Source organism: Thalassophryne amazonica, chromosome 11, assembly GCF_902500255.1.
Source record: "Thalassophryne amazonica chromosome 11, fThaAma1.1, whole genome shotgun sequence".
Lineage (NCBI taxonomy): Eukaryota > Metazoa > Chordata > Actinopteri > Batrachoidiformes > Batrachoididae > Thalassophryne > Thalassophryne amazonica.
Window position 1 is genome coordinate 67,233,773 of NC_047113.1, and position 27,717 is coordinate 67,261,489.

The window sequence follows — 27,717 nt, forward strand, 5'->3', positions numbered from 1 at the left end:
AAGGACAGCAAAACAAAATACGGACAAATTGAGGTTTTTAGCGGCATTTGTTCAAATTTTTCAACAGTTTAAAAATCCTGATGAAGCGCCAGCTGCAGGAATGAAGCTCTGCAAAGGTTAAAACGATGCCAATGAAAGTCACCAAATGTCCAGATTTCTTGTTTCATTTGGGCTTCGATGCCCTTCGTTAAGTGACGTGTGACTGGGCCTTATGAAGTTGGTGCGCCGGTATTTCTGTTGAGTGAAATTTTATTATTACTTAGTTAGTATATAACCATCTCGGTACTAATTAGCAGGTAAAGACAGCTATCAATCAATCAATCAATCAATTTTTTTATATAGCGCCAAATCACAACAAACAGTTGCCCCAAGGCGCTTTATATTGTAAGGCAAGGCCATACAATAATTATGTAAAACCCCAACGGTCAAAACGACCCCTTGTGAGCAAGCACTTGGCTACAGTGGGAAGGAAAAACTCCCCCTTAACAGGAAGAAACCTCCAGCAGAACCAGGCTCAGGGAGGGGCAGTCCTCTGCTGGGACTGGTTGGGGCCGAGGGAGAGAACCAGGAAAAAGACATGCTGTGGAGGGGAGCAGAGATCGATCACTAATGATCAAATGCAGAGTGGTGCATACAGAGCAAAAAGAGAAAGAAACAGTGCATCATGGGAACCCCCCAGCAGTCTACGTCTATAGCAGCATAACTAAGGGATGGTTCAGGGTCACCTGATCCAGCCCTAACTATAAGCTTTAGCAAAAAGGAAAGTTTTAAGCCTAATCTTAAAAGCTAGGTGATGTTAGCTCCACCGGTAGTGCCACGGTTGCTGAGGCAATATGCCGCCCATAGTTTCTGTACTCCGCCACCACCCAGTCCACAAAAATGTGTGCTACTCAAACACCCAAACCAAAGTTAGCCTGTTAGCTTTAGTTTCCTTGGTTACGACAAGATAGAGAATGTGTTCAGGAATCATTCATCTCACCCTCGTCATGCCGGTCTTGCCAACACTCCACCTTCATATTTTACTTTTATTTTTTGTTTTTCAGTTCAACGGTATCTAAAACAAAAGCAATCAGAGATTTCTGACATCTACCAGTCTGGATCTGAATCACCTCCACTTTGGAGGTGATTCAGTGGAGTTTTCCATGCCCTAATATCTATCTGTGGTGCAAATCTGGTGAGAATCCATGAAATAGTTTTGAAGTAATCCTTCAGAGCCTATATAAAGGGAAATCTTGATCCAGAATCCAGATCCAGATCACCTTCAAAATTCAGTGGAGTTTTCCAAGCCCTAATATCTATCTGTGGTGCAAATCTGGTGAGAATCCGTGAAATAGTTTTGAAGTAATCCTTCAAAGCCTATATAAAACGATATCTTGATCCAGAATCCAGATCAGGATCCAGATCACCTCCAAAATTTAACGGAGTCTTCCGTGGCTTAATATGTGTCTGTGGTGAAAATTCTGTCAAAATCCGTGCGGTAGTTTTTACGTAATTCTGCTAAAAGACAGACAAACAGACAAATAAATAAACGCCGATTATTACGTCCTTGGCGGACGTAATAAAATTATATTACACAGAGTTTAAATGCAGGGTTTTTAAGAATTCAATAAATGCAGGATCATTCGACATGAGTAAATGTATTAAATAACTGTGATTTTCAATTTTAGTCAAAACAATAATGTTTTGACTAAAATAATTGTGAAACCCTAGCTCAAAATGTTTGGTAAATGGGATCAGGGTGTTGTATAAAAAACACCTATATACCACCTGCATAGTTCTGATTTTGGTACATTGTCCACTAAACATTATCATAATAATTAGATTTTCACCAAAATATGATTACAGCACTCCCTGTGTAACTGGATGCAAACATTATCAGCAAGCATTAGCAGTTAAATAGAAGCAGCATGTAAATTCATGTATCAGAACAGCTTTTGAAATACACCAATATTTAAGGTTGAATGTGGAGCTGTGGATGATACTGCAGCTTTGAAGTATCCATCTCATTTTAATACTTTGATGTGCCATCAAAAACCTGGATTTCTTTTCTTTAAGTCTACACTTTCAGAATGTGTGGATTTACTGATTATGATATTCCGTCTTTTCTTCTTTAAACATGTGAATATACTGCCTTCTAGGGCATTGCTATTTGTGTAATTTATTTTTTCGATGCACATAAAGGTTTTTTTTTTTTTTCTTGCCAAGATGTATGATCTTTAATAAATGTTTACCAGCATATGGCTTGAATTCTGATGGGGAAATGCTCATTATCCATTTTTGCCCTCCGGACCAAAACATGCAGCGTAGACAGATGGTGTCCTATCTGTTGTTATAAATCCATGTCACTGTAAATACAAGGAAATGTGGACGTATATAATTGTGCAGAAAATGCAGCAGAGCAGCAGGTAATCCTTAAGGCAGAGGCCGAAGTATCTTAATTGCTGGTGAAGTGAGCTTGAGAATGTGAGGTCAATGGCTCAAACACCAGCAGCAAAATGCAAGAAAACATTCAATTCTTGCATGATGGATGGTGGGACATTTAGTGTTGTAACTGCTGATTTTTGGGAAATCAGAATCAGTTGGGGGTCAAATCCCCAAATAAACTATTTTAGTTAAATACCCCAAGTACATATGTATTTCACATTGAGTGTCTGCTGTAAGAGTCCTGATCAGATGCTTGTCTGCATGTTTAACAGCTCTGCTGTGCATTAAGAAAGAAACACATTCAATCCAAGCTGCTCTTTCATGTTTTATTTATTTCCAAATTAGTAAAGATTTTTTTTTTAAATATCGCTCCTAATTCCACTTAGAGCAAAATTATAGGAGTCAAAATAGGACAAAGAGTAGTAACTCTTTCAAAAAAAGTGCAACATTAATTAAGTTTATTATGGGCAGGGGTGGTGGCCAAGTGGTTAATGTGCTTGGTTTCAGTGCAGAACATTTCTGCCACATTTCGCCATGTAATGTGGAGTTGCGTCAGGAAGAGCATCCGGTGTAAACCTGTGCCAATTCAACACGCAGATCCACCTTGGATTTGCTGTGGAGACCCCGAGTGCAAACAAGGGAGCAGCCGAAGGGACTTACTATTATTATTATTGTTATTATTATAATGACAATGTTTTATTTGTTAAAATATATTCATCATCATCATTGTTACTTGTGATAGTAGTATGTGCAAGCATGGCTCTTTAAGTGGGCTGGTTATGAGCATGCACAGTCTGTGAGCAGGAAGAACAAAAAGAAAAATCAAACTCCTTTATGTATGTGTGAAACGCTAGAATAAGGAGTTTACATTACAAACACCATCAGTCAGAAACATACATGGTGCACATGTGAATGACAGGAAAGGAAACTTTTTCCCCCAAGCTTTCACCGTGGCTGTGTGGGTGCGATAATGTGCTTGATAAAATCAGATGCATGTGCTGAATGCAGAGCTGTGTGCCTACTCATTCTAGTGACACCACACATACGAGGCAAAGCTAGAAGAAAGGTGCACAGATTTAGAGAATAAGATTTAATTTCTCCTGAAATCTATCAGTCGGTGGGGGGGGGGGGGGGGGGGGGATATAGGGGCAGAGTGCACGAATCTGACAGCGCATTTCACTTGCCCATGTTGAACGGACATGCTTTCCTGTCGAGCCCTGTTTTGATGTCAGACATGAAATTATGCACCTTCAGAATTTTTGTTAAGTCAAGGCTCCTGCATCAGAAAACAGATCGGATGGGGGGTCAACAGTCAGGCACGATCTTACAATCAGAGCAGTCTGTTTATTGGAAAGTGCTGCAGGCATCAGTTTTGCAATAAATGTTATCTTTTCAAAACATAATGAAAAAGTAAAATATGAAATACTGTCTGTATGTTTTAGATGAAAATCAGATTATCATTTGGAAATTTAGTTCAATGATTTGTTTCTCTTCATAGCTCTAAAACAGATGTGATATTTTCCTGGGATTCAGTTCTGTAACTTTAACAGAAAATTACGTTTGGGTGGGGAAAAAACCCCCCAAACATTTAAAAATGACATTTAGGATCAGTTCTGGCACAGCAATATTGCTCTCTCGCAAAATCTTCATTAATGGCACTAAATCAGAACTTACCTGAGGGGGCGGGGCTTTTGGTATGGTCAGCTTTGCTGGGGCTCTTCCCGGCAGACGACGGTGTGTTAGAGGGTTTTTCAAACAGTTTCTCCTCCATGTTGGCCCGTCTGACGTAAACACAGGATTTCCCCAGCAGCACAATGCTGTTCAGCACCTTAAGCGTAACCAGCCTAGGCAGGGACAAGGCAACATTTATGAGATTAACAAAAAGAACATAAAAACAGTTTGTGTCCCAGATTAGTGGTAGTGTCTTTGTCCCAGATTAGTGGTAGTGTCTTTGTTTCCTGATGCATTAGAATATGTTTTCTACTTCAAAATTCATGTCTGCCCCCCCTTTTGCAGATTTATTTTTTTGTGTATGTGAATAGTGTAGTAATGTGGATGATATTTTAGTCCAAGCTGAATTATCTTTCCAGTCTGCACGATTGTTGTTCAGTGCTGAGACGTAGCAGAGCAACGTTCTCTTGAGTTGCGCTGCAGCTATATATAATGAATCTGTTCTACCCTCTGGCTCAAATCGTCACTGCTCACATCCCACCACTGACACTGGGATGGTGATGCGTTCCATCCTTCTGAGTTTCTGGGCTCTTGCTACAAGGCTTACGTTTGACAATTTGATGAGAAGGAGATGGACACATTTAGGCCTGTGGTCCACAGCTCGCTGTGACACAGAGCTTCAGCTGGAGAGCGTGTCAGAGTGACTGAATCTTTGCCTGGACACGGCGAGCTGTTTGAGACCAGGCTATTTTTAAATAAGGGGGTAGGGAGGGCCGGAGATGGCACTAGAGATGACAACATTGTATTCTTCACCCTGAGGGAAACTGTTCAATGGTACAAGGCCAGTGGGTCTCAGCAAATGAGAATGAGTGAGGCTCAACGTGCAGGGAGCATGATGGCTTGGTGTTGATGCTTACATAACTGTGACTGTGTCAGTGTGCACTGAAGAGTCTGCAGTGCATGCATCCACATTTAATGCTAAAGAATGTGCAGTTGTGTAATTAAGCACCAATGTGACAGGGCTGAATGAAATGAACATGTTAAGAAAAGAATTAAAGCAATGAAATAGCTGCTGCTCCACGAGTGTTGGCAAAAGTACGTTGACTCCGTGTTGCTGTTTTCAGCCAGTTGCTCAGTCACTAAGACATACAGACACATAACAAGCCAACTAAAATTAAAGTCAGTCCTCAAATTTATTCATGAGCCATGTTTTTGCACACATGGTGAAATCCATGCAAAATTAAAATGTATGTAAACTATGTAACACACTTAGTGTGCATGTCTCATGGGGGGTCTTATGCAGATCTTCCCTAAAATTGTAACTTTGCTTAACCACACAAAGCATCATCTTTTCACATAAAACAGTGATCATATTTTCCAGAGTGTAAGTTGCACCTTTTTTCCTGTATGTTGTAACACAGCGTTTCCCTGGGGGTGAGTTTAACAACGGACAAGAACTCAGTGTAGCACATGTGCACACCACAGCCTGTGCTGTAACATAACACTAGGACTTTTAAAGCCCAAAAACAAGCAAGATGGGCAAACAAGGCTGCGATGAACAACATAATGGAAGTCATTTGATGCAGCTTCATCATAAGAAATCATCAGATGGACATGGATTGCTAGCTTACACCAACATTTAGATGTGAACAGTGGCTTTATGCAGGAAGCAGTTTCTGGTGTTTAACGCAGGACTGTTCAGTTCCAAAACTAAGCAAGACTGGCAAATTAATGTGCAACGGACAACATACTGAATGTTATTTGATGCAGTTTGGCCAAAAGAAAATCAGCTCAACACAGACTGCTGGTCCACACGGAGTTCATTTGATTCTTTGATTAGCCCCTTACATTGGGAATTTTGTGCATTGTTTTCATTTTTGGAGTTTTATTTTATTTAGTGCATTGATTCCTGGAAAAGCCCTATTTAATTAGTTATCCATCCATCCATCCATCCATTTTCTTCCGCTTTATCTGGAGTCGGGTCGCGGGGGCAGCAGCTCAAGCAAAGCCGCCCAGACCTCCCGATCCACACACACCTCCCTCAGCTCCTCCGGGGGAACCCCAAGGCGTTCCCAAGCCAGCCGAGAGATGTAGTCCCTCCAGTGTGGAGGGACTACATCATAGTTAATAACAATAATTAATAACAATAATAAGTTATCCTTATTATTGTTATTAATGCTAATAACTACGTGACACTTCGGTATACAAATCAATCAATCAATCAATCAATCAATTTTATTTATATAGCGCCAAATCACAACAAACAGTTGCCCCAAGGCGCTTTATATTGTAAGGCAAGGCCATACAATAATTACGTAAAAACCCCAACGGTCAAAACGACCCCCTGTGAGCAAGCACTTGGCGACAGTGGGAAGGAAAAACTCCCTTTTAACAGGAAGAAACCTCCAGCAGAACCAGGCTCAGGGAGGGGCAGTCTTCTGCTGGGACTGGTTGGGGCTGAGGGAGAGAACCAGGAAAAAGACATGCTGTGGAGGGGAGCAGAGATCAATCACTAATGATTAGTCACACCAGAGTACAAGTCACAGGTCCTCCTAAACTAGTTAATAAACAAAACAAATACATAACTTGTACTCCGGAAAATACACTAATTAGATTTGCAATTAATCATGCAAACAATCCAACAAAGACAAGGAAGAGAAAATCTGATTTGAGGCAATGGAAACTGGGCAGTTTATTGACTTTGATACTTATAAAATCATTTAGTTATATTAGTAACACTGTACGACACATACTTACCCAAGATAAAACAGGAACACACACGTGCATGACAGTGCTCCCTGCACCTTCACTGAACTCATCACCACTCGGGTAAGCTGTTCAAAAGAAAAATGAAGAAAAGGCTTGCAACTAGAGAAAATTCGTATTTAGCTGGCCATCATTTAGAGCTCATCTCTTTATTTTTTTTGGTTGTAGCATCGTAAATCTACAGAAATGTTGCCTGTAATCGTGAAAACTAGTGTTCTAGGTAGTGTTTCCATGCTGGATCTCCATTATACAACATTTGTAGGTTTGATGTTTGGTACATGAAGAGTTGCAGACTGCAGCCTCTCACCAGAACTGCCAAAGGTAAGGGGATGAATCCCATTCTCCGAGCAACTGAATCACTGTAGTCTGTACAAGCCTACGTAGTAACAGAAAAGCACAGATAACACCACTCGATGAAAATGTATTGATCAGCTTCTTAATGCTATTTGGACATATAATCTCCACAACGTAAAAGACGGACGCTAACTTACATTCTTCTGTCGACTACTGACGAGATCAAAGGCCAAACTGGCTCGGTACTCGCTGTACACCTGGAGCACGGGCAAGCAAAGCAATGTTCAGAGGATTGGCGCAAACAAATCTCATTAAAAAAAGAGGCCACAGCACACATACGGTACTTTAGCGTTTGCACACTGTGCAACAAGCAGCTGTTGTTCAAAGGCACAGCTGGTGAATGACATTGTAATAATGAAAACTGGGTTCGGTCCTTACATCTGCCGTGATGTCATTGAACTTGGTGATAAAGGCGTGCTTAATGGTGTCAACAGCAACTTCAGAGGTGATGACAATGAAGAAGTCAGGAAATAAAACCCAGAGGTGGTCTGAGCAAAGTAAACAGCAGAAGAAATATAAGATTCTTACTTTGCAGTGCCTTGAATGGTTAGAAACTGATATTGATAAATAAATTAGATTCAAAATTCATCTGTACACAAATTCATCAATTTGGCGGTAAGAGATCTACACCAAACATTCTTGCCTTCTCATATCACAAAAATTGATTCTTTCCAACCGCACTTCTTGGTAGGTGTGCAGACATGATCCCATTGGATGGTCTATAAATGGTACACAAATTTCATATCCATGACAGGGGTCAAGTACAATTTGGGTGCTTAACAATGCTAGTGGCACCTCATTTGAAAGTTTTGTGGTTACGGATGAAAAAGTAAATTAATCAATTCGTTGATAAACAGAAAACTGACAACCACTTTAATAACCATTTAATACCTCAAGTAAATATATAAGGGTCTTTACCACTCTGAATTCAATTTATTTTCATTTATATAGTGCCAAATCACAACAAAGTTGCCTCAAGGTGCTTCACACAAGTAAGGAAAAACTCCCTCTGATGATCTGAGAAAGAAACCTAAAGCAGACCAAACTCAAAGGGGCGACCCTCTGCTTGAAATGTTGCCAGTGCACAGGACAGGAGGGTTTCAGAAACAGACACCACCCCATCTCTGGATGGAGCCACACCTCAAACAGAGAGAAACAAAGAGAATCAGGCATCAGAAAGACAACAAATACAGTATAATTTGTCAGCATTAAGCAACAAGAAAAACAAAAGAAATACTAAGGTGATCACTGGCCACTAGCTCTAAGCTTCACTGAAAGACTCAGAATTTAGATAAAGTTGAGGACGCGGCTCACGCCGTTTCCTAAAAAATGAATTAAAAGAGTAAAAAGTATAGTAACATACTATGCCAGTATGCTAGCCATACGAAAGGGAAAATAAGTGCATCTTAAGTCTGGACTTGAAAGTCTCTACAGAATCTGTTTTACTGATGCAGGGAGATCATTCCACAGAATAGGGGCATGATAAGAGAAAGCTCTGGAATATTTGTGCTATGGAATATTGATCAAGAGAAAAAAAAAACAATTTAAAGATGATATACTGCAAAACCAGACTGTAGCGTGTGTTCTCCTACAATATTCTGAAACAGTCAAAACAACAACGGGGGATGGGGAATACCCTATTTCCATATTATCTGGACTAAGTCACACTTAAAAAAAAAAAAAAAAAACCTTGTGTGGCAGGTCCTGCAATTTATATTCAAAGTAATATATATATGTAAAAATACATAAATAAATACTGCATTATCATCTAAATGGTAAACAGTAAATGGTCTGCATTTATATAGCACTTTTCCATCTGCATCAGACTCTCAAAGCGCTTCACAAATAATGCCTCACATTCACCCCAGGTGCTGCCATACAAGGCGCTCACTACACACCGGGAACAATAGGGGATTAAAGACCTTGCCCAAGGGCCCTTAGTGATTTTCCAGTCAGGCTGGGATTTGAACCGAGGATCTTCTGGTCTCAAGCCCAACGCCTTAACCACTAGAGCATCACCTCCCCCATTTACAGCCATAAGATGAGATGTATACTGGTCTTAATGAGGTACTGTCTGAACCATATGCCAGAGCAGGTGACGGCGCAATACACCATTAAGCTGGATGCCAACTGCCATAAAACAAGACAATGACAACAAAGAAGTAGTAGAGATCGGAATGTGGACACGTGCTGGATCTTAGAGAATGTGTGAAATTTATAAATCATGCTCTCAAACTGAAAGACCACATTCCAGAATCACGGCAGGGAATAACCCATACTACTTGGCAAGCCACTTGTTTGGTACTTTGGACATTTTCTTCTGTTCAGTGGTGACTGACAAGAAGTGGCTTACTCTTGATTTAATGGTGCCTCATATACTAACAATTAGCTCATTAGCTTCTGCTTGCTAATATGGCATTTGCATTATAAATAAACAAATGTGTTAAATTCATTTTATTTCTTATTGCATGAAGCAGCAGCATAACATTTCAAAAAGTAAATGAGACATATGCCAAACAAAACATATAGTATATAGGATTTCCTCTTCATGACATTACTGCACAGATGCAACTAAAACTCTGGGGTAATATATAGTTTGGAAAATATGGTAATCAAAAATGAAAATAACTGTTCATTACAGCCTTAATTATTTTTATTCCTTGTAATTTATGAGAAATAAGTATTCTAACCCTGACAGTGGCTTGCCAACCAAGTACCAGGAAGAACCAAGAGGGTACAGGTATGTGTTCCAACCAATCCCTTGGATGATGATTTTACATAGACCTGCACCAGGCTGTCCTTCATAGCTCATGGTTGACATCAATATTTCTAAAAAATAAGCTTGTAGTTTTGTTAATATTCAGAAGATTCACAAAAATATAAATATTTGCCCAATTTGGTGCCACAGATAATTTCAGCCCCAAGGTACCATTTTGATCACGTTTATGCAAATTAATTTCTATGGTAAAATAATAACAGTGAAGTATGGCAGAAGAAGGAAGAAGAACAAAGAAGAAGAAGAAGAAGGAAGAAAGAGGATGAAGAAAGAGAAAAGAAAAAGAAAGAATACTACAAATACATTTCAGGCATGCTACAAATTCCCAATAATCAGCTTCTCCTTTCAGCATCACAACTAAGAAGTGGTAAGTAGTTAACACTTCAGTTTAAAAAAACATGACAGATGTACTAAAAGCATGAAGCATGAAACAAAGCATAAAGACCAATAACTGGAGCTTTTGTTTTTTTCATACCTCTTGAGCGGCAGAACGTCATAAGCTCTTTCAGTTATAATAAAACTGCTGTGAGCGCTGTTGACAGACTGCGTCAATCATCTACCGAGTGCCTGACTTGGATGACTGGCAGCAGCAATTGAATTTTTTTTTAAAATTATGACATACAGCTACTCCCAGCTCTCATCTCTCTCACTGCTCCACAATGAGTGTTATTCAGTTCAAGTGTATAGTGAAAACAAAATGTCAGGGAGAATAGCCAAGAAGTACCTGTGTTCCATGAGAATTGTTCCATGTTTCTGAGACAAACGATGAGCAGGAGGACGTAGCTGGTAAAGCGTTCTTTGATATCTGCCAGATAAAATAAGTTACTTAATACTTTATTATTACACAAGGCAGAAAATCTTAAAAGGAACCTAACCCATCCAGGGAAACGTTTTTTGGTATTCAAGTGCTACAACACACAGTAAGTATGTTGATCAATTTACACTTTTCCCGATAGCCAGCTCAGCTAAATGCTCAAACTGTATAATGCATATTACAATCCATTAGTAACGGATTTTGATCTCACAAACTTGAAGAGAAACAAAACAAAATGTGTGACTTTAGAATATCTGTATTTCCATCAAGATATGACATTCTTACCTGGATAAACTGTTGCATTTGGAAATAACGCTGTCACCGACCGAATGGTCCCCCCTAAACATCAGTCTGCCCTGCCTTCACTGTGCATGAGTCATTAGCCATGGTTCACAGATTATCACGTCGTTTCTGCTTCAAACTGCACTCCAGTCATCATCTATCTCAGCGACAGATTACTGAAGCTTTTGTACAACAAACATTTCCACATAAATTCAGCATTATTTCATCATAAAAGACAGAGGAAGTGATGAGAGCGCCGCAGCTACACGAGCTCCTACCTGCTACATTCACTGCGTCGCTCATTTCAAAGCGTCACAGAGTATCACCTCGTTTTTGCTTAAAACAGCCTTGTTTCTGCTTAAAACTGACTTTAGAATGATTTAAGAGGTTTTACCTTGTCATCTTACGGTTAATCCCACGTTTGTGTTATGTGTCGACGCGGATTGAGGAGTGAACCTGCGTCAGACAGAACCCAGCGCTAAAAATAACCAGAAAGCGGTTCCAACAACAAAAACAATTTATTTTTCACCTGTGCCTAAATAAAATGTACAAAACCAAAACCAACGTCCTTCTGCAGGAGTGACTGCTGGCACGCTCTCCAGCGCCCGCAAGGAGAGAAGTCTGGCGCTCCTGGACCCACTACCACCAGACAAACACCCCCCAGGTGGACACGACAAACTGACTCTCTGTGAAGCAAAGAAGATGTGAGGTAAGTCAGCAGTTACAACAATATCTTTCAAAAGACACACGCTATCAGCAACACATTCAGGTCTGTACTTTTTATCTTTATGCAAATGAGCAGCTTCTCACAACAAGTGGAGGATCACTTATCCTGCACGCCACAGCAGTGAGAAGCAAGCTGCACAATTCTCATCACAATTCAAGTATACTGTGTAACAAAACACCAAGTTACTATCAACAATTAGTCAAATACTTAATTACCTTTAATGTGTGCTGACAGCATGTGTCCTCACCCTTCCCTGCTTCACGGCTCGATGTGTCAAACCCAGGTGCGGTCCTCAGCGTCTCACAAACGAACATCACAAGGTAGAGTTCCCGGCAGTTCTGCTTGAATCACACATGCCTTAAAAGCAGAACGCCATCCAATTATCTGCTTCAGCTGAAAGTCTTTAAGGTTGCATGTGAGCACCAGTCACAGGTGCTTCACATGATGTTGATGAGGGTGAGGATTCTTCAGCCAGCACCTTCTCCACAGACAAATCAGTTTCCATGCCACCTGAGGAGCAAAGAAAAGAAAAGAACACCAAAACATCCAGCCACACCCCCCAACACACAACAGTTTGATCACTTTGGGTGAAGGGACTCTGTCTTAGCTCCGAAATGACACATGCGCATTGGAGGCAGGGCAGACAAATTTTTATGGGCGGACCGTTCGGTCTGCGACACCGGCATTCTGCATCACAATAAGTTATTATGAAATGTGCAATGTACTGGATGACTTACCACTGTTGGACATTTGGAATAAGTTGTTTTTCTCAAATTTCTTGAACACACTTCCTTTGATCTCCACAAACTTTTAATGAGAAACACAAAACACAGCAGTCACACTAATTATCAGAGAAACAAAAACACAAATTGTTGCAGCTGCAAAGAGTAACATTTCATCAGCTGAGTGCTGCTGAGAATGACTTCTGTGTTCTACATCTGCATTCCAATAATTTCATGAACCCAAGCACGGTCCATCTGCATGCTTCACTTCTATTTTCACAGATTTACTTTGTAGCCTATGAAACCACGTCAGGATGAACTGCTGTCTGTGGACTGTGTACTGACATTGCTGGACATCATGATGGTGAGCAGGGACTTGTTATGAGAGTTGAAGGCTACGTTAAGAGTGGAGGCTTGGACCATAATGAGGATGGCATGAAGGACTAAGAGACAGTCAGGAAAATAACACATTTAAAAATGCATTTTATCACCAAATCACAGTCATCTCAGTTAAAGACAAAACATAATATAATACAGTGGTTACGAGGGAAACAAGTTACAAGTTCACTGCTCGTGAATATTTGCCCTGTTGAAATATTGGCCTTTAAAGCTACAGTGTTTAGGATTTAGGGGTGTTTAGTAGCATACACTGAATATAGCATTGTGAGTGGTACCACATCATGAGTGTTTATATAACAGATGAACAGATCCTTGTCATTTGATTGGTGGTTTGTATGTCACATGACAAGGATTATTCATACCATTTGCAGGGCTGGCATTAACGCAATATGGCTAAGCCTGAAAGTAATTTGTCGAGGGGTTTGGGGGCCGCCTAGGTCCCCAATGGGGTCCTGGGGCAAAGCCCCAGGCTGGGGGCTGCGATTTTAGGCCTTTTCAAACCTGTTTGGAAAGCTCTCAGGAACACCCAATGTTAAAGATTTTAAACAATCATTACCATTGAAAAAAAACACCGGCTGCTGCTGCACTGTCTTGCTTTCTCCCCCTCAAACTCTGTCATAATTGTGTTATAAACCAGTCACCATTTGTTTTATTATACATCTGTGTAATTAATAAAATGATCTTCACGGACGATTCGTTCACGCGCACACGCACGTGAAAACAACAACAACAACAAAAAAAAAAAACACCGGCTGCTGCTGCACTTCCTCGCTTTCTCCCCCTCAAACTCTGTCATAATTGTGTTATAAACCAGTCACCATTTGTTTTATTATATATCTCTGTAATTAATAAAATTATCTTCAGACGATTCGTTCACACGCACACGTACGTGGAAAAAAAAACAACAAAAAACACCGGCTGCTGCTGCACTTCCTCGCTTCTCCCCCTCAATCTCTGTCATAATTGTGTTAAATAAAAGAAAAAAGGGACATAAGTCCTGCTCACAGGCTGACTGCCAGAGAAAGGACATGTCCACATCAAGTATGAACTCCAGACAGACATCTCCACATCACTACATATCCACAACGTGTCCTTCCATAGGGATTACATAGCAACCTGTCGCCTCTACTGCATATATCCGGATCCAAAAGCCGGAAATCCGGCTCAGGCCGGAAAAATACCAGGCCTGTATTTGTCACTGTGTTCCATTTAGTGTGCAATTTTAGTGCTATTTAGCGCGCAATTTTGGTATTATGCACTTCATGCTATTGCATGTTGCGCACGCTCACACTAGTGGTGACGGCACTTTGCTTAAAAACAAACATGGTGGGAGCTTATCGTTGGTGCTTGTTCTAACAAATCCAGAACACTGTAAGCCATCTGGAGGCATTTGGAGTAGTCGCTGGGACGTAGGACGCTAGGTGATGTGGAAATACTGCCAGATGAAGAGCTCGACACATTTCCGTTGCAATTTTTTTCTAGACTGACAAAAGCAGATGGCAGTCTGTACACAATGCACAGCATCAGCTATGGACTACGTCATCAGGATTGTTTTTGAAGTATCTGACTGGATTGCTATTTAATTCATGTTGGACTGTTTGGAACCTGATGACCTCAAAGAACCAGTGACGCACACCAAAATGTAAGTCCCTTTCTCTTGTTTATAAATTAATAAAAAAAAAATCAAATCACAAGGTTCTATTTAGGCATTATATAAAACAAATAATGAATGTTTTTTCATTCATTCAATGGAAAGAATATTTCATGAGGTGAAAGATAGAACGTACTATTCAACGAGGCACTCATAAACATTATTTGTACCTGCTGCAATGAATCAATGTGTTTCCAGAAGCTTACAAATGAGCTCTTCATATCTACATGGGAGTGGGCCCCCTCATGGAGGTTGCCGTGTAGCGCCGCCATATTGATGGACAGACATACTCAGACGTGTAGCGCATTGTATCAAGTTTATGAACCTTCATTTTTGTGAAATGCAAGATCCTACACATTGCTTATCACAAGAGAAGACAAGGGAGAACGAAGCCCCGTGACCAAAGAAGTGAAAATGTGAAGGGAAACAAAACTGTGTCCAGGAAAGACATAATGAAATCTGCAACCTCACCAAAAGATGAAACCAAAATCCTACACACTGTAGCTTTAAAGTTATTTTCTATACTCAGATGTTGTTAGTTTGCCATTTTCTCTACCAAAGGACATAATGAATATCACCTCCAAATGCAGACATTTACCATTAACTTGAAGATATTTACATCAAATCAGGTGAGAGTGCATTAGAATAGCATCATTTTCTAAAATGTGCTGTAATACAGTACAGAGTTCATTAGAACTGCATCAACATCAGCAAAATGTCATTTCATTCACACAGTTGTTTTTATGCCAAGATGTAACAATTTCATGTGGTAATTCCTTTTTCTTCAACTCCAACTGACACATTTTTGAAATCTGACACAAAACCTGACTAAATAAATAAATAATCAGATGCCCTTAAAGTAAACTTGATACAAAATTAGAGGAGCAGCCATTTTTTTTTTTTGGTGACCGAGGCCAAAAAGTTCACTGTGGTGGTTGCCAGCCATGTCATTCTGCACTTACTATATGTAGGCTGTTCAAATGCAAAATGAGTCAAATTACCAAATCATCACTGTAATGACCAAAACCACCTGTTTTGCTGCTCTGGCGTTTCATATGAAGGATACAGACATAAAGGACGGCCATCAAGAAGTGAGGAATAACGCCCAAACTATCCCTTTTCCTTTCTTTGGGCTCTGTAGCTGTCCAGTAGAGGGCATCCAAGATGTCTTGGCCAAAGGAGGAAAACAGCCGGTCTGCCACCTTACAAAGGAGACAGAAAAAGCCAAAAGGTTTTTTTTTAATCCCTCCCATGAGAAGTTCATTTTATCATTGCATGTTAGACTGATTTCAGCTTTCAACTAGCTGGGTTTAGTCGACAAGGCGCACGTGTATTACCATTATCATGCATTGAAGGGTTGCTTTCTATGATGTTGTACAGTTCACCACACTGCAGCCATTATTAAAGCGGGAAGTACCTCCAACATGTTGTAGATGATGTAGAGTTTGATGACTGACTGTCCTCTGATTATGTGGTACATCATAGCGTAGTCCACGTAGTGCATCATGGAGAAGCACAGCACCAGGATCAGGCCCTTCAGCATATCGCATACCTGCGCGGGCTGCAGTAGACGGGACCCACTGTACTCATACACAAAGAAAGTTTCCTCGAGTCTCAGTTAGGTTTATAGCAACACATTATCATTCAACTTTAGTCCAAATACAGATACAAACAAAAATGCCAAGTCAAAATATCTAATGCAGCCTCTATTTTTTTCGGGGGGGGGGGTCGATAAGCTACAGGCACACTTGGTTGAGGATAGTTGTCAGTTTTCCTTGTTGTAACCACACGACATGCTGAGATGTATAGAAGTGTGTATCAAAGGCACATTTTCACAATTCTCTACACTCTCTGCATCTAAGAAAACTGCACTATCCTATCAGTGTGTTGAATTTAATATCTTTGTACAGTTTAAATAGAACACCTTGCAAACATACAAGTGAAGATTTATATGAGCAAAAGAACATGAATGCACAAGAACATGCACACTTACAAACATTAAATCCCAGATTTTATCTCCTTGTTACTTGACCCGAGAACGAAGTCAAGCCAAGGAGGAGTGGATTTATGACAACAGTTTAATAACGTGCTACATCCACCTAAATGACCTCTGTTATTCGCATTCAGTAGATCTGGTCAACACTACAAAAACTTATTTTTGTTTAAAGTAAGCTATTGCAAATCTGTTAAATTAAGAAAACTTTTTTTACATCATGACATAAGAATAATATCAACTTTATTTTTCCTGAAGGAAAGTTTTTTGCCAGAGAACTGAAACAGTAACCATAAAGAGTGAACAATGTTTTTTAAGACATTTGCACAAGATGTTCAACAATATTGCACATAACTGCGAATAATTGTTCAATTGTGTATTCATCCTGTAGAAGGGAGAGGAGTTATACAGCCTGATTGCCACAGGTCGTAAAGACCTCCTGTGGTGTTCTGTGGTGCACCTCGGTGGTCTCAGTCTGTGGCTTAAGCTGCTCTGACAGGACATCAGTGTGGCATGCATGACCTCAGTGCTGCTTTTGATACTGTTGACCATAAAATTTTATTACAGAGATTAGAGCATGCCATAGGTATTAAAGGCACTGCGCTGCGGTGGTTTGAATCATATTTGTCTAATAGATTACAATTTGTTCATGTAAATGGGGAATCTTCTTCACAGACTAAAGTTAATTATGGAGTTCCACAAGGTTCTGTGCTAGGACCAATTTTATTCACTTTATACATGCTTCCCTTAGGCAGTATTATTAGACGGTATTGCTTAAATTTTCATTGTTACGCAGATGATACCCAGCTTTATCTATCCATGAAGCCAGAGGACACACACCAATTAGCTAAACTGCAGGATTGTCTTACAGACATAAAGACATGGATGACCTCTAATTTCCTGCTTTTAAACTCAGATAAAACTGAAGTTATTGTACTTGGCCCCACAAATCTTAGAAACATGGTGTCTAACCAGATCCTTACTCTGGATGGCATTACCCTGACCTCTAGTAATACTGTGAGAAATCTTGGAGTCATTTTTGATCAGGATATGTCATTCAAAGCGCATATTAAACAAATATGTAGGACTGCTTTTTTGCATTTACGCAATATCTCTAAAATCAGAAAGGTCTTGTCTCAGAGTGATGCTGAAAAACTAATTCATGCATTTATTTCCTCTAGGCTGGACTATTGTAATTCATTATTATCAGGTTGTCCTAAAAGTTCCCTAAAAAGCCTTCAGTTAATTCAAAATGCTGCAGCTAGAGTACTGACGGGGACTAGAAGGAGAGAGCATATCTCACCCATATTGGCCTCTCTTCATTGGCTTCCTGTTAATTCTAGAATAGAATTTAAACTTCTTCTTCTTACTTATAAGGTTTTGAATAATCAGGTCCCATCTTATCTTAGGGACCTCGTAGTACCATATCACCCCAATAGAGCGCTTCGCTCTCAGACTGCAGGCTTACTTGTAGTTCCTAGGGTTTGTAAGAGTAGAATGGGAGGCAGAGCCTTCAGCTTTCAGGCTCCTCTCCTGTGGAACCAGCTCCCAATTCAGATCAGGGAGACAGACACCCTCTCTACTTTTAAGATTAGGCTTAAAACTTTCCTTTTTGCTAAAGCTTATAGTTAGGGCTGGATCAGGTGACCCTGAACCATCCCTTAGTTATGCTGCTATAGACGTAGACTGCTGGGGGGTTCCCATGATGCACTGTTTCTTTCTCTTTTTGCTCTGTATGCACCACTCTGCATTTAATCAGTCCCAGCAGAAGACTGCCCCTCCCTGAGCCTGGTTCTGCTGGAGGTTTCTTCCTGTTAAAAGGGAGTTTTTCCTTCCCACTGTAGCCAAGTGCTTGCTCACAGGGGGTCGTTTTGACCGTTGGGGTTTTACATAATTATTGTATGGCCTTGCCTTACAATATAAAGCGCCTTGGGGCAACTGTTTGTTGTGATTTGGCGCTATATAAAAAAATTGATTGATTGATTGATGCAGAGGGTGGGAGGTGTTGTTCCGGATGCTGAGCAGTTTCCTCAACATCCTCCTGTCTGACACCTCTGCCAGAGACTCTAGCTCTACTCGCAGGACAGAGCCATAACAGGAATCCTTGACGACTGTGGGTAGGGGAAGTATGACCAATTCAAAACAAAGTTTATGCACTTTCATGCTGGTAGAAGGCACAGACTGGCTATTGATCACAGCACCAAAATCACAACATTATAACACAGAGCCAGAACAGTGGCAGTAAAACCAGTTAATCAGCTGAGAGCAGCTTTTTTTTTTTTTTTTTTTTAAAGTATACTTTTTCATTAAACGACAGACTAATCCTTGACAAGCTATTGTACAAGACATAAAAACACAACACAAACTATTCTACCAGCCAATTCTACCTTATTTAAATTACTGAGGCTGACTGATCTGTAGTCATTCCACATCCACTCTGCTTGTTAAAATTATGAGACAGGAAAAGAAAAAGTTTGAGGTGACTGAGGTGAATATCACCAGGGACTGTAAATTAGAAGGTGCAGATACCATAACTATTTCAGGAGCACACTGCAAGCTGAGAAAAAAAAGACAACTGATGCTGTGTAAATTGGCTTAACGAGTCTGGAATCATGTGCAGCTGTGAAGGAAACAGCACGAGATGAACATCTGACAAAGTGAGATGTTTGTTTCCAAAATAGTTGTAAAATATGATGACTGAGTTTATAACCAAAGAAGAGCACAATAAAAACATCTTATCCACCAATTCTGTGTTTGTTTTCAAGACATCCAATAATGCAAATAGTTCAGGTAAGAGTCATTATCACTTACTGATTTGTCTCACTAAACTGATCATCACAAACAGGAGATGCAGATAAAAAAACGATGATACCACCAAAATGCTGACTATACAGCAAACATAGCAAGCAATGTTCTGATGATTCTTTTTTTAAGCTGTAGTGCCATCTAGTGGTCATGCCTAAAGTCATAAGGTTCAATAAAACAAAATGTTTATTGTTCAGCCTTTTATTATTATTTCAAAGATGGTAACAAAACTTGATGTGAACATTCTCTGTGATGTCTCCAACATGATGTTAGTCTTCAGTATAGTCACTGTCATTCAACTTTGAAATGAAATGTGTCTTGATGTAGACATTCTTTGCACAACTTGACATGTGCCCCCTGGAAGAGATTCTGCACACACTTAAATATCATCTTGGTGATAAAGCAACAACAACAACAATAATAATAATACACAGACACATACATATATGATAAACTGCAATTATAGATTATGAAATTATTCAAGGTTCCTATATATTAACTGATAAATTTCCCCCCACTGAAATAGTTTTTGCTATGCTCAACATAGAATTAAAAAAAGACTGACTGAAGACAAGTGAAAAATATAAAAGCTGCATAGAACTGATAGGCATACAGTACCAGTCAAACATTTGGACAGAGAGTCTAAACCATTTAATTTATCCCAAACTTGTGTCTTGGTAAATAATATCTTTAATATTCAGAGGTTTGAGACAGTGAACACGGAGTTTTTGAGAAACACTTGCACAGCTCTCTACATGCAAAGTTGATGCAGCCACCTGGCAGCGTTGCATGTAAATAGCAGATGTCACTATTACCAGCCTGCAAAGCTTTAACTCCATAAAACACATGATCATTATGCCAGGGGACAGACAGTGATCGATTGTAATGCATTCCAACAATCCGTCACTGTGTGCCATTCATACCATATCAGCCTGACTGAGCCAAAACAAGCAGGTTTGGATCTGGAATATAAAAGCTTGTTAAATCAACTCAAGCCACGTTTCTTTTCTGCACATGTTGACGTCTGTGCAGAGAAGGTTATTAAAAACAAACAAACAAAAAACACTTCTCAATAAAAAAGCCTCCGTTTTGAGCAGCTGCATCACCGACATGCAACGTGGTGATGAAGATGAGCATGCTCAGCAAACATTCACTGTGGTTTAAAAATAAATAAATAAATAAAATTCAACCCACACCTGTGAGGAGCTGACATGGCTGCCGTGGCTTTGATATGCAACACGATGTGCGAAAGCTGCACATGATAACAGACACAATGGAGGGGAAATGGGGCTGGCGGATGAATGTGGGACCCGGGTCAGGACAGTGAAAACATTTATGAAGCATCAAGGAGCGTACCTGCTTCTTCTGCAATAGGGGCATGTGTGTGCCCTGCAGGGGGAGGAAGGCAAATGGAAAATCAGACAGGGAGAGCACGGCTGGCGTCTACCAGGTGGGACTGAATTAAAATGTACAGGTTTCGTGCCTGATTACCATTTCTTGAAGTTTTGCCAGCAACAACAGAATAACAGAGAATGGACCAAAACAATTTTAATTTCGTCTTTCCAACAGTCTAAACTGATGGCACTGTCCAGGATGAGCAGGATGACTGAAAACTGTCCTGCCCCTCCCTCCCTCTGTAAATGAATCCCTGTGGGTCTCCCTGCACTATGTGAGGAACCGTCATTCACTCAGTCACCAACTGCACCTAAATAAATGTCACGAAAAGGGGGGAGGGACCATAATGGCCGTTATAAAATAAATCATTGTGTAAGGACCATAATATAAAATAGAATTAAACAAGGCCTACCTCTAATCATCACCATTATTATGAAATATTTGAATTATTTTTATTATTCCATTATTCAATAAATTACAAGAAATTGTATTTATTTACTCCAGATCCAGAGAGATTAACTTTTTTTTTAAGACCAACCAGACTTTGGCTGGTTTTGAGCTCTTTCACACCAGTTAAAAACACCTTGAAATAGTTTAAAAATAGTTTAGGGTCTATCCTTGATTTAAAAATAATAATAATAATTCCCCCCCCCTCCAATGCACTTTTCAACTCCAACAGCAAATGCAGCTGTACAGATGTCAAAACTTCACACTGCTCTGTTGTGCGCAGTGATGGTATTTTGAGGAAAAGAGTGTTTTGCACAAAACAGCATCACAGTGAACACATTCATTACAAATGAATACAGGAAAAAATGATTATATTACAGGACACTGTAAACAGGTTGCACAGGAACATAGGATTTGTGCTTTTTGAATGTGTTACAACTGAAATGAAAGATGGGCGTGTTTGGACTAAAATACCTGAATCCACAGCAAGGCAGGGTAAGGAGGCGGAGCAAAGCCAGCAGCACCCGGAGGGGCAGCAGGGTGAAGACATACAGGAAGGCATCCATGCACAGGAAGAAGCCAAAGATCATCAGCTGGAAAGACACAACAGCAAATGTACATCAGACATCGTCTGTCAGCAGAAAGACAATTCGTAAAGAAAAAAAAATCAGTTTGTTCTTGATTGACTATTTTATGGATCCAAAAAGGCAACAGCTGTGCAGCTTTTAACTATCCAACCTTCATTGTCCTACAGTCACATTGCCACTGCATTATCATTTCATATACAACCTTTATACAGTGAATAGTTGCGTGGAGCTGCTGATGCTTTCTAAGAGCTTGTCCTGGACTCACTGAGCGGGAATGTTTGTTTTTCATCATCTTGGGATCTTGTCAAAGAGCCATGGAGCTGCTAAAGCTGCATTAAATCACAAAATCTCTGAGGTCTCTACATATTCCTCTTCATCACCACCTCGGAAAAAAAAGAATACTCAGCAAAAATCAGCCTCTGCTCCTCCGTTTGGATATCCCCCCTTTTCCCCTGTAACAAGGGCTACACATTTCTAAAAACATTAAATATGGACATTTATATTCCATAAAGCAAAGACCACCTAAATAAAAAAGACTATTTGTATAATTGTGATGAATTAATTATTCTTGTTACTTGTATTTTGAAATGGTTTACTGGAAAACAGTAATAAGTTGAAGAATTTTTGTTTCAGTGCTGCCACCTCTTGGCTCAAAAAAGGAGGACAAAAACAATGTTGCATGACTGAGACCCAGCAAAAGTAAAACTGTTTTCATGTTTTTCACAGGCTAACATTCAAGTGATTCACCAATAAAAATACTGACAACTAATCAATTGGTTTTCAATTAACAGACGATGACTTTCACAATCAATTAACAGTTTTTCAGACTTGTCAAATGTTAGGATTTGATTCTTTTGTCAGTTTATTATTGTGCTTTGAACTACCGTTTGAACTGACTGTGTGTATTTGTATGCGGCTTTTCTGTCTATTTTACAGACAATATTTGGATTTAGAGAAAAAAAACAGGGCAATAAATTAAAATGATCATTTCAAACTATTAACTAAACCTGATCAACTGCCAATAAGGTAATAAAAGTGTTTCAACCACTTATTTGCTTCCCCTGCAATGCAATGTGAGTGTTATGGAATTGTGGTCCATCTGTCATTCAGTCACAAAATCCCGTGACTATGACTCCTCCCAGATGGCCACAGATACAAATGAGCTCTGGCCATACATGGATTAGGGGTTGACTGATTATCTGTGCCAATATTCAGTATTTTTGCAGATATTGGTATCGGACATTTATACTGGCCGATATGCCAGGTTATGCAGCTCTGCACATAGCGACTCACTGGTCGCAAAGTTCTGCCTTCATGCCTACATTTTTTAAAAAGAGGTCGCCAGTTGGCGTGTTAGCATCAGTCCCCTTTTTAAGTTATAAAATACATCAACTGTTTTAGAAGACCATAACAGGATCGGTTTAACATAAAAAGGTGAATATTACTCACAGACATATGCTCTTCAGGGTTTTAGTGGGGAAAAATAAGATAAAGTGATTGACTGATTCAAGGTTCAAAGCAAAGCCACACCCTGCTCTACTCGGGGAAGGTCTGCCAATGTTCCCACAAAGACAAGGAGGAGAAGGACCGTGGCTCATGGCAAGTAAACAGAGCGGAGAGGAGTGAAAATTTACACAGTCCCTTCCACCACGGTGCAGCGCCATCCACGCTGACATTGCTGCTGCTTTGATTAGCGCAGAATGGCATGTTGCTTTGACAGTGAGAGTATCATATTTTGGCCCCAAAACACGCATGACACTACGTGTGCGCGCATATGTGTGGCTAAATTTGACAAATGATGGAAATCCATCGTGGTGATGGAGAACTTTAACACATGACTTAAACAAATCAGCCACAGCAAATTCTGTTATTTATTTATTTGAAGGATCTGGCTATTAATGTGTATCCCAAATATTTTAGACACGCTTGGCGATGATGTCATGTGAATGAAACAAATCACATCACTTATATAGCACTTAAGAGCAAATACGTTTGCTTGATTTTTTTTTTTCTTACAATAAAATAATTATTAAAATTTGTAGACTTGCTTACAAACACATCAGTTCACCACTCGTGCAAACTGGGACAAGAGTTGAAAAACAGATTGTTTAATCATTGCGTAAAACATTAACGTGGTGTTGACTTTTGCATCTCATTGCGACTGACTATGAAGACGGACGGAAGCTGATGACTCTGTTTGTGTTGTACGGTACCTTTTCCAGCTCCTTGGGGATACGCATGCATGTGTAAACTCGCTCTCTGCGCTCAGTGTACTTTGCCTCATTGTGCTCCAGGAAGTAGCCTCTGGTGAGTTCTGTACAAATGAAGCGAGTCAGCGACGGATCTGGAACAACATCAGAGCAGCTGCGTTACCACCAGGCCATTGTCTGGAACAATTACAACTACCAATTTCAACACAATGAGCGCACTAACCTGTCACACTCAAAAGTGAAAGGAAATGTTTCTGCGTGGTCAAATCGAGAGAGTTCAACAATATTTTTAGTGCACTGTACAAATCGAGGTTCAGCTGGATGCAGAACACATTCTGAATAACACAGTTAAGGCTTATCAGACTGTCATAACAGTTCTGACGTTATATAACATATCACACCACATACTGTAAAAGAGCATAAATAAGGGATCTTAAGCTAATTTGAAACTGCTGGACATTAAATTCACCTTTAGGGGCAATCAAACTTAAAGCAGGTACAGGCTTTTTTGTATTTTGCAAATAATAACAGAATTGCTCATGTTTTTCCCTTCATGAGATGGTCCACAGAAAAAGAAAACTGAAGTGTCCAAACATAAATTCCATCAAACTTCAATTGAGATTTTATTTATTTTTATTTGAAAGTATTTATCATTACACTCACATGAAGTAACTCATGCCTGGTGATTGGTTTTAGCCTTGTGAGTCCACCCATCTGAATTTGAACAATATAACTCAATAATTTATCCAAGCTGGACTAACTTGGTGATGTGATTGAAAGTTAGCCAAAGACAGAGTGATCTGATTTAGAGAAAAAGAAGATAAAAGTCAAGAGCATAGGAAAAGATCAAATTCTAGGCCTAATTCTCATATATAAGAGGTATTATTTTAGAATTATTATTCAGATAAACTGATTGAAGTTATACCTATGGTTACCATTAAACACTAATACAAAGTTACACATCACTCTTCTTCTATTGGTCATGTGACCTTTAACATTTGGTGAACCTGAAAGGTGAAATTCAAGATCATAACTGCTGAACACAAAGTTTGGAGCTAATACTGATTAAATATGGTGGAAGGTTTGTGTGTTAGTCAGGAATAAAGCGGTTAAATTTTGGACAGAATTAATTAAATGTCAAGGCCACATAAAACCATATGTGGAGCCAAAAAGTCCAGAAGAATTCATTTGCGTGACCCGATAAGGTGCGGTGGTTGCACTCTGACTGCTTCTTCTTGTTTTATTTTTTTAAAACATGGAGGCCACGCAATTAAAACTTCTGCACAGTGCCGCGGTTTTGTTTGCCACAACACCCTGCATCTTTGAATCAAAAAGGTCATATTATGTGTTTAAAAGAGCAAACCAAAATCAAATCCTGTCTACAGCATTGCTGCAAATTATAGTTCCTGCAAGTAAAATTAAGCAATATCCCTAATGCATGACTCATGTAATGGAACAAACAAAATAAGCCTTCTTGTCACTTCGTTTTACAATGACACGTGCCGGTTTTATTAAAATTGGACACCACCATTCTTTTTTTTTTTTTTTTTGGCTATTATTTCCACTTGGCTTGAACCTGTGAGAACTTGTCAAACTATCTTACTTCAAAGAGACAACACAAAGATAAATGTTGTGTGAATTTTACATGTCTAGACTGATGGAGTTAGTTGAGCTCTGGAATGTTTTATTTGCTTTAACAAAAAGAAAAATCAAACGGTATTCAAGTTAAGACAGTTTGTGGTTTAACAGAGTCAATGTAAACAATACTACCAAAGCTCCAGTAAAATTTTGTGCTGACAAACCCACCTAGAATATTCAATGGGTTAATTACATTTATTAATTTGTCATTTAAAAGACATGTTACATGACTTGCTTAATTCACAGCAGTTGTGTAATGAGATAACTAACATTATAAAGCTGAAATGAAGAGCACAAAAACCAAATGGACCACCTTTAAGCAATTTTAAAAACAGTTTCTTTACAAGTCTTGGTGCAAAAATGGAATCTTCAGCCTGAATGACTGATCTGGCATCGATACAATCACTCAGTAACGCGTTCTATCTGTCTGGGACACTTCCTCGAACAATAATATGGTTGTTTTGTTGCAACATTTCTGTCACTGCATGTTCTGACAAAGTTGTTTCATCCTTTTTACATAGCTGTAGCAGATGGTCACTCACACACAATCTCGGCAGCTTGAGTTTTTTTCCTGTAAAAAAAAAAAAGAAAAAAAAAAAATCCAAAACCACAGACAGATTTTCATCACCAGTGTGCTTGCTCATGGAGTGAGTCAGGCCAAGAGTGTTCACCTGACTCCGTATAAAGGTTTGACACATGACTCGGTGTTGTATCACTACATGAAAATGAATATAAAAATTCTCAAATGAAAAATCAAGCAGACTTTAACTGGGACATCTTCACACAAACATATCTCTGAGGGTAAGTTCATGCTTTGTAGCACTTCTCCATGTGGACAAGTGGTGTGACATTCTGAAATGAATAAATCTAAGGATGTCCCGAGGGACCCGACTGGGTCGAATCAGATCAGAATGTGATGGGGAAAACATTTTGTGATGGATTGCGTCAGAAAAATGAAACCGATTCAATAAATCTGTTTTGTTTCACACACACAGTGTGTGTGGAGCAAATAGGTAGTCGGCTCTGCTGCTGACTTCACCACAGATGATTTATGTTTTAAAAGGACACTTGCTTTGGTTGAAATATGCAACAAGTCCATTTTATTCACAGGTCAGCCCATATAAATAAAAAAGTTTTTCCTTCTTGTGGTGTCTGTGTTCCTCCTGCTCACAAAGACTGTACAGGTGCATAACCAGAGGGGCGAGGGGTCGGAAAGGTCCCTCCAACTCCCTTAAAAGTGTACTTTTAGATAGGCATTTTTACACAAAACAGTAGTAATAATAATAAAAATATATTTTTAACAGCTAAAACATTGTTCAATTCACATTGCTGTAATCATCCTTGATTTACTCCTACAATTCTGTACTCAATGAAACTGAAGAGCCACATAAAAAAAATCTGTTTTCTGAAATAAAAAAAAATAATAAAATAAAAAACAAAGGAGAAGCTTGGATGGGAGGCATTTTTTTTCTTCATGCATGGAAGAGCTGTTAAATTCTCAAGCATGCACAGTGGATCGACTTTAATGTGGCCTGTGAAAGTGCAGCATCGAGGAAAATACAAGTACTACATCGGAACGCTGTACTGGCAGATAACTCAATATAAAATGGCTGATCGAAATCAGGTCCGAAAAAAAAAAATTAAAAAAATTAAAAAAATAAATAAACAAACAAAACAGAACAACCCTGATCAGGGCATGCTGAATTAAATTTCAAAAGAAATAATAATTTAGACTTATATTGCAATAGTGTCACCCCATAACATACAATACAATAATTTTATTGTCCATAGTGTGGAAATATGCCTTTGGTTTCACCATTAAAACCTTATAAAAACATCTTACCTCATCACAGCAAACAACCATAAAAATACATATCAATAACAGTTCAACATTGCTATGTTTTATGGTCATAAAAGAGTTCAAATTTTGAGGGTGTAAAGCCCCTTTCATACTGGTGTATTCGTAGAGCTGCTCATTGCAGCATTGTTTCATTTAAATACGCGCGTACTCAGCCTTTTTCAGTGTTCGTTCATACTTGCAGCTGCGTGTGTTCAC

The 27,717-nt window shown here is 39.4% G+C and overlaps 1 protein-coding gene across 2 annotated transcripts in view; it reads right to left on the minus strand.

Annotated features, from left to right (window-relative positions):
- tapt1a (transmembrane anterior posterior transformation 1a) overlaps positions 1-27,717 on the minus strand; it is a 46,417-nt gene that overhangs the window by 5,989 nt on the left and 12,711 nt on the right. Inside the window, exons 2-14 of one of the 2 annotated variants that reach the window (XM_034182052.1) lie at positions 24,027-24,157; positions 21,701-21,819; positions 20,741-20,773; positions 16,004-16,166; positions 15,653-15,788; positions 12,882-12,979; positions 12,552-12,621; positions 10,716-10,796; positions 7,594-7,703; positions 7,353-7,412; positions 7,169-7,237; positions 6,853-6,929; positions 4,099-4,268 (exon numbers count right to left, since the gene is read on the minus strand). In XM_034182052.1, the coding sequence (XP_034037943.1) occupies positions 4,099-4,268; positions 6,853-6,929; positions 7,169-7,237; positions 7,353-7,412; positions 7,594-7,703; positions 10,716-10,796; positions 12,552-12,621; positions 12,882-12,979; positions 15,653-15,788; positions 16,004-16,166; positions 20,741-20,773; positions 21,701-21,819; positions 24,027-24,157 (1,317 nt within the window). The remainder of the gene's footprint in view (positions 1-4,098; positions 4,269-6,852; positions 6,930-7,168; positions 7,238-7,352; positions 7,413-7,593; positions 7,704-10,715; positions 10,797-12,551; positions 12,622-12,881; positions 12,980-15,652; positions 15,789-16,003; positions 16,167-20,740; positions 20,774-21,700; positions 21,820-24,026; positions 24,158-27,717) is intronic. The other variant, XM_034182053.1, reaches the window with a different exon arrangement.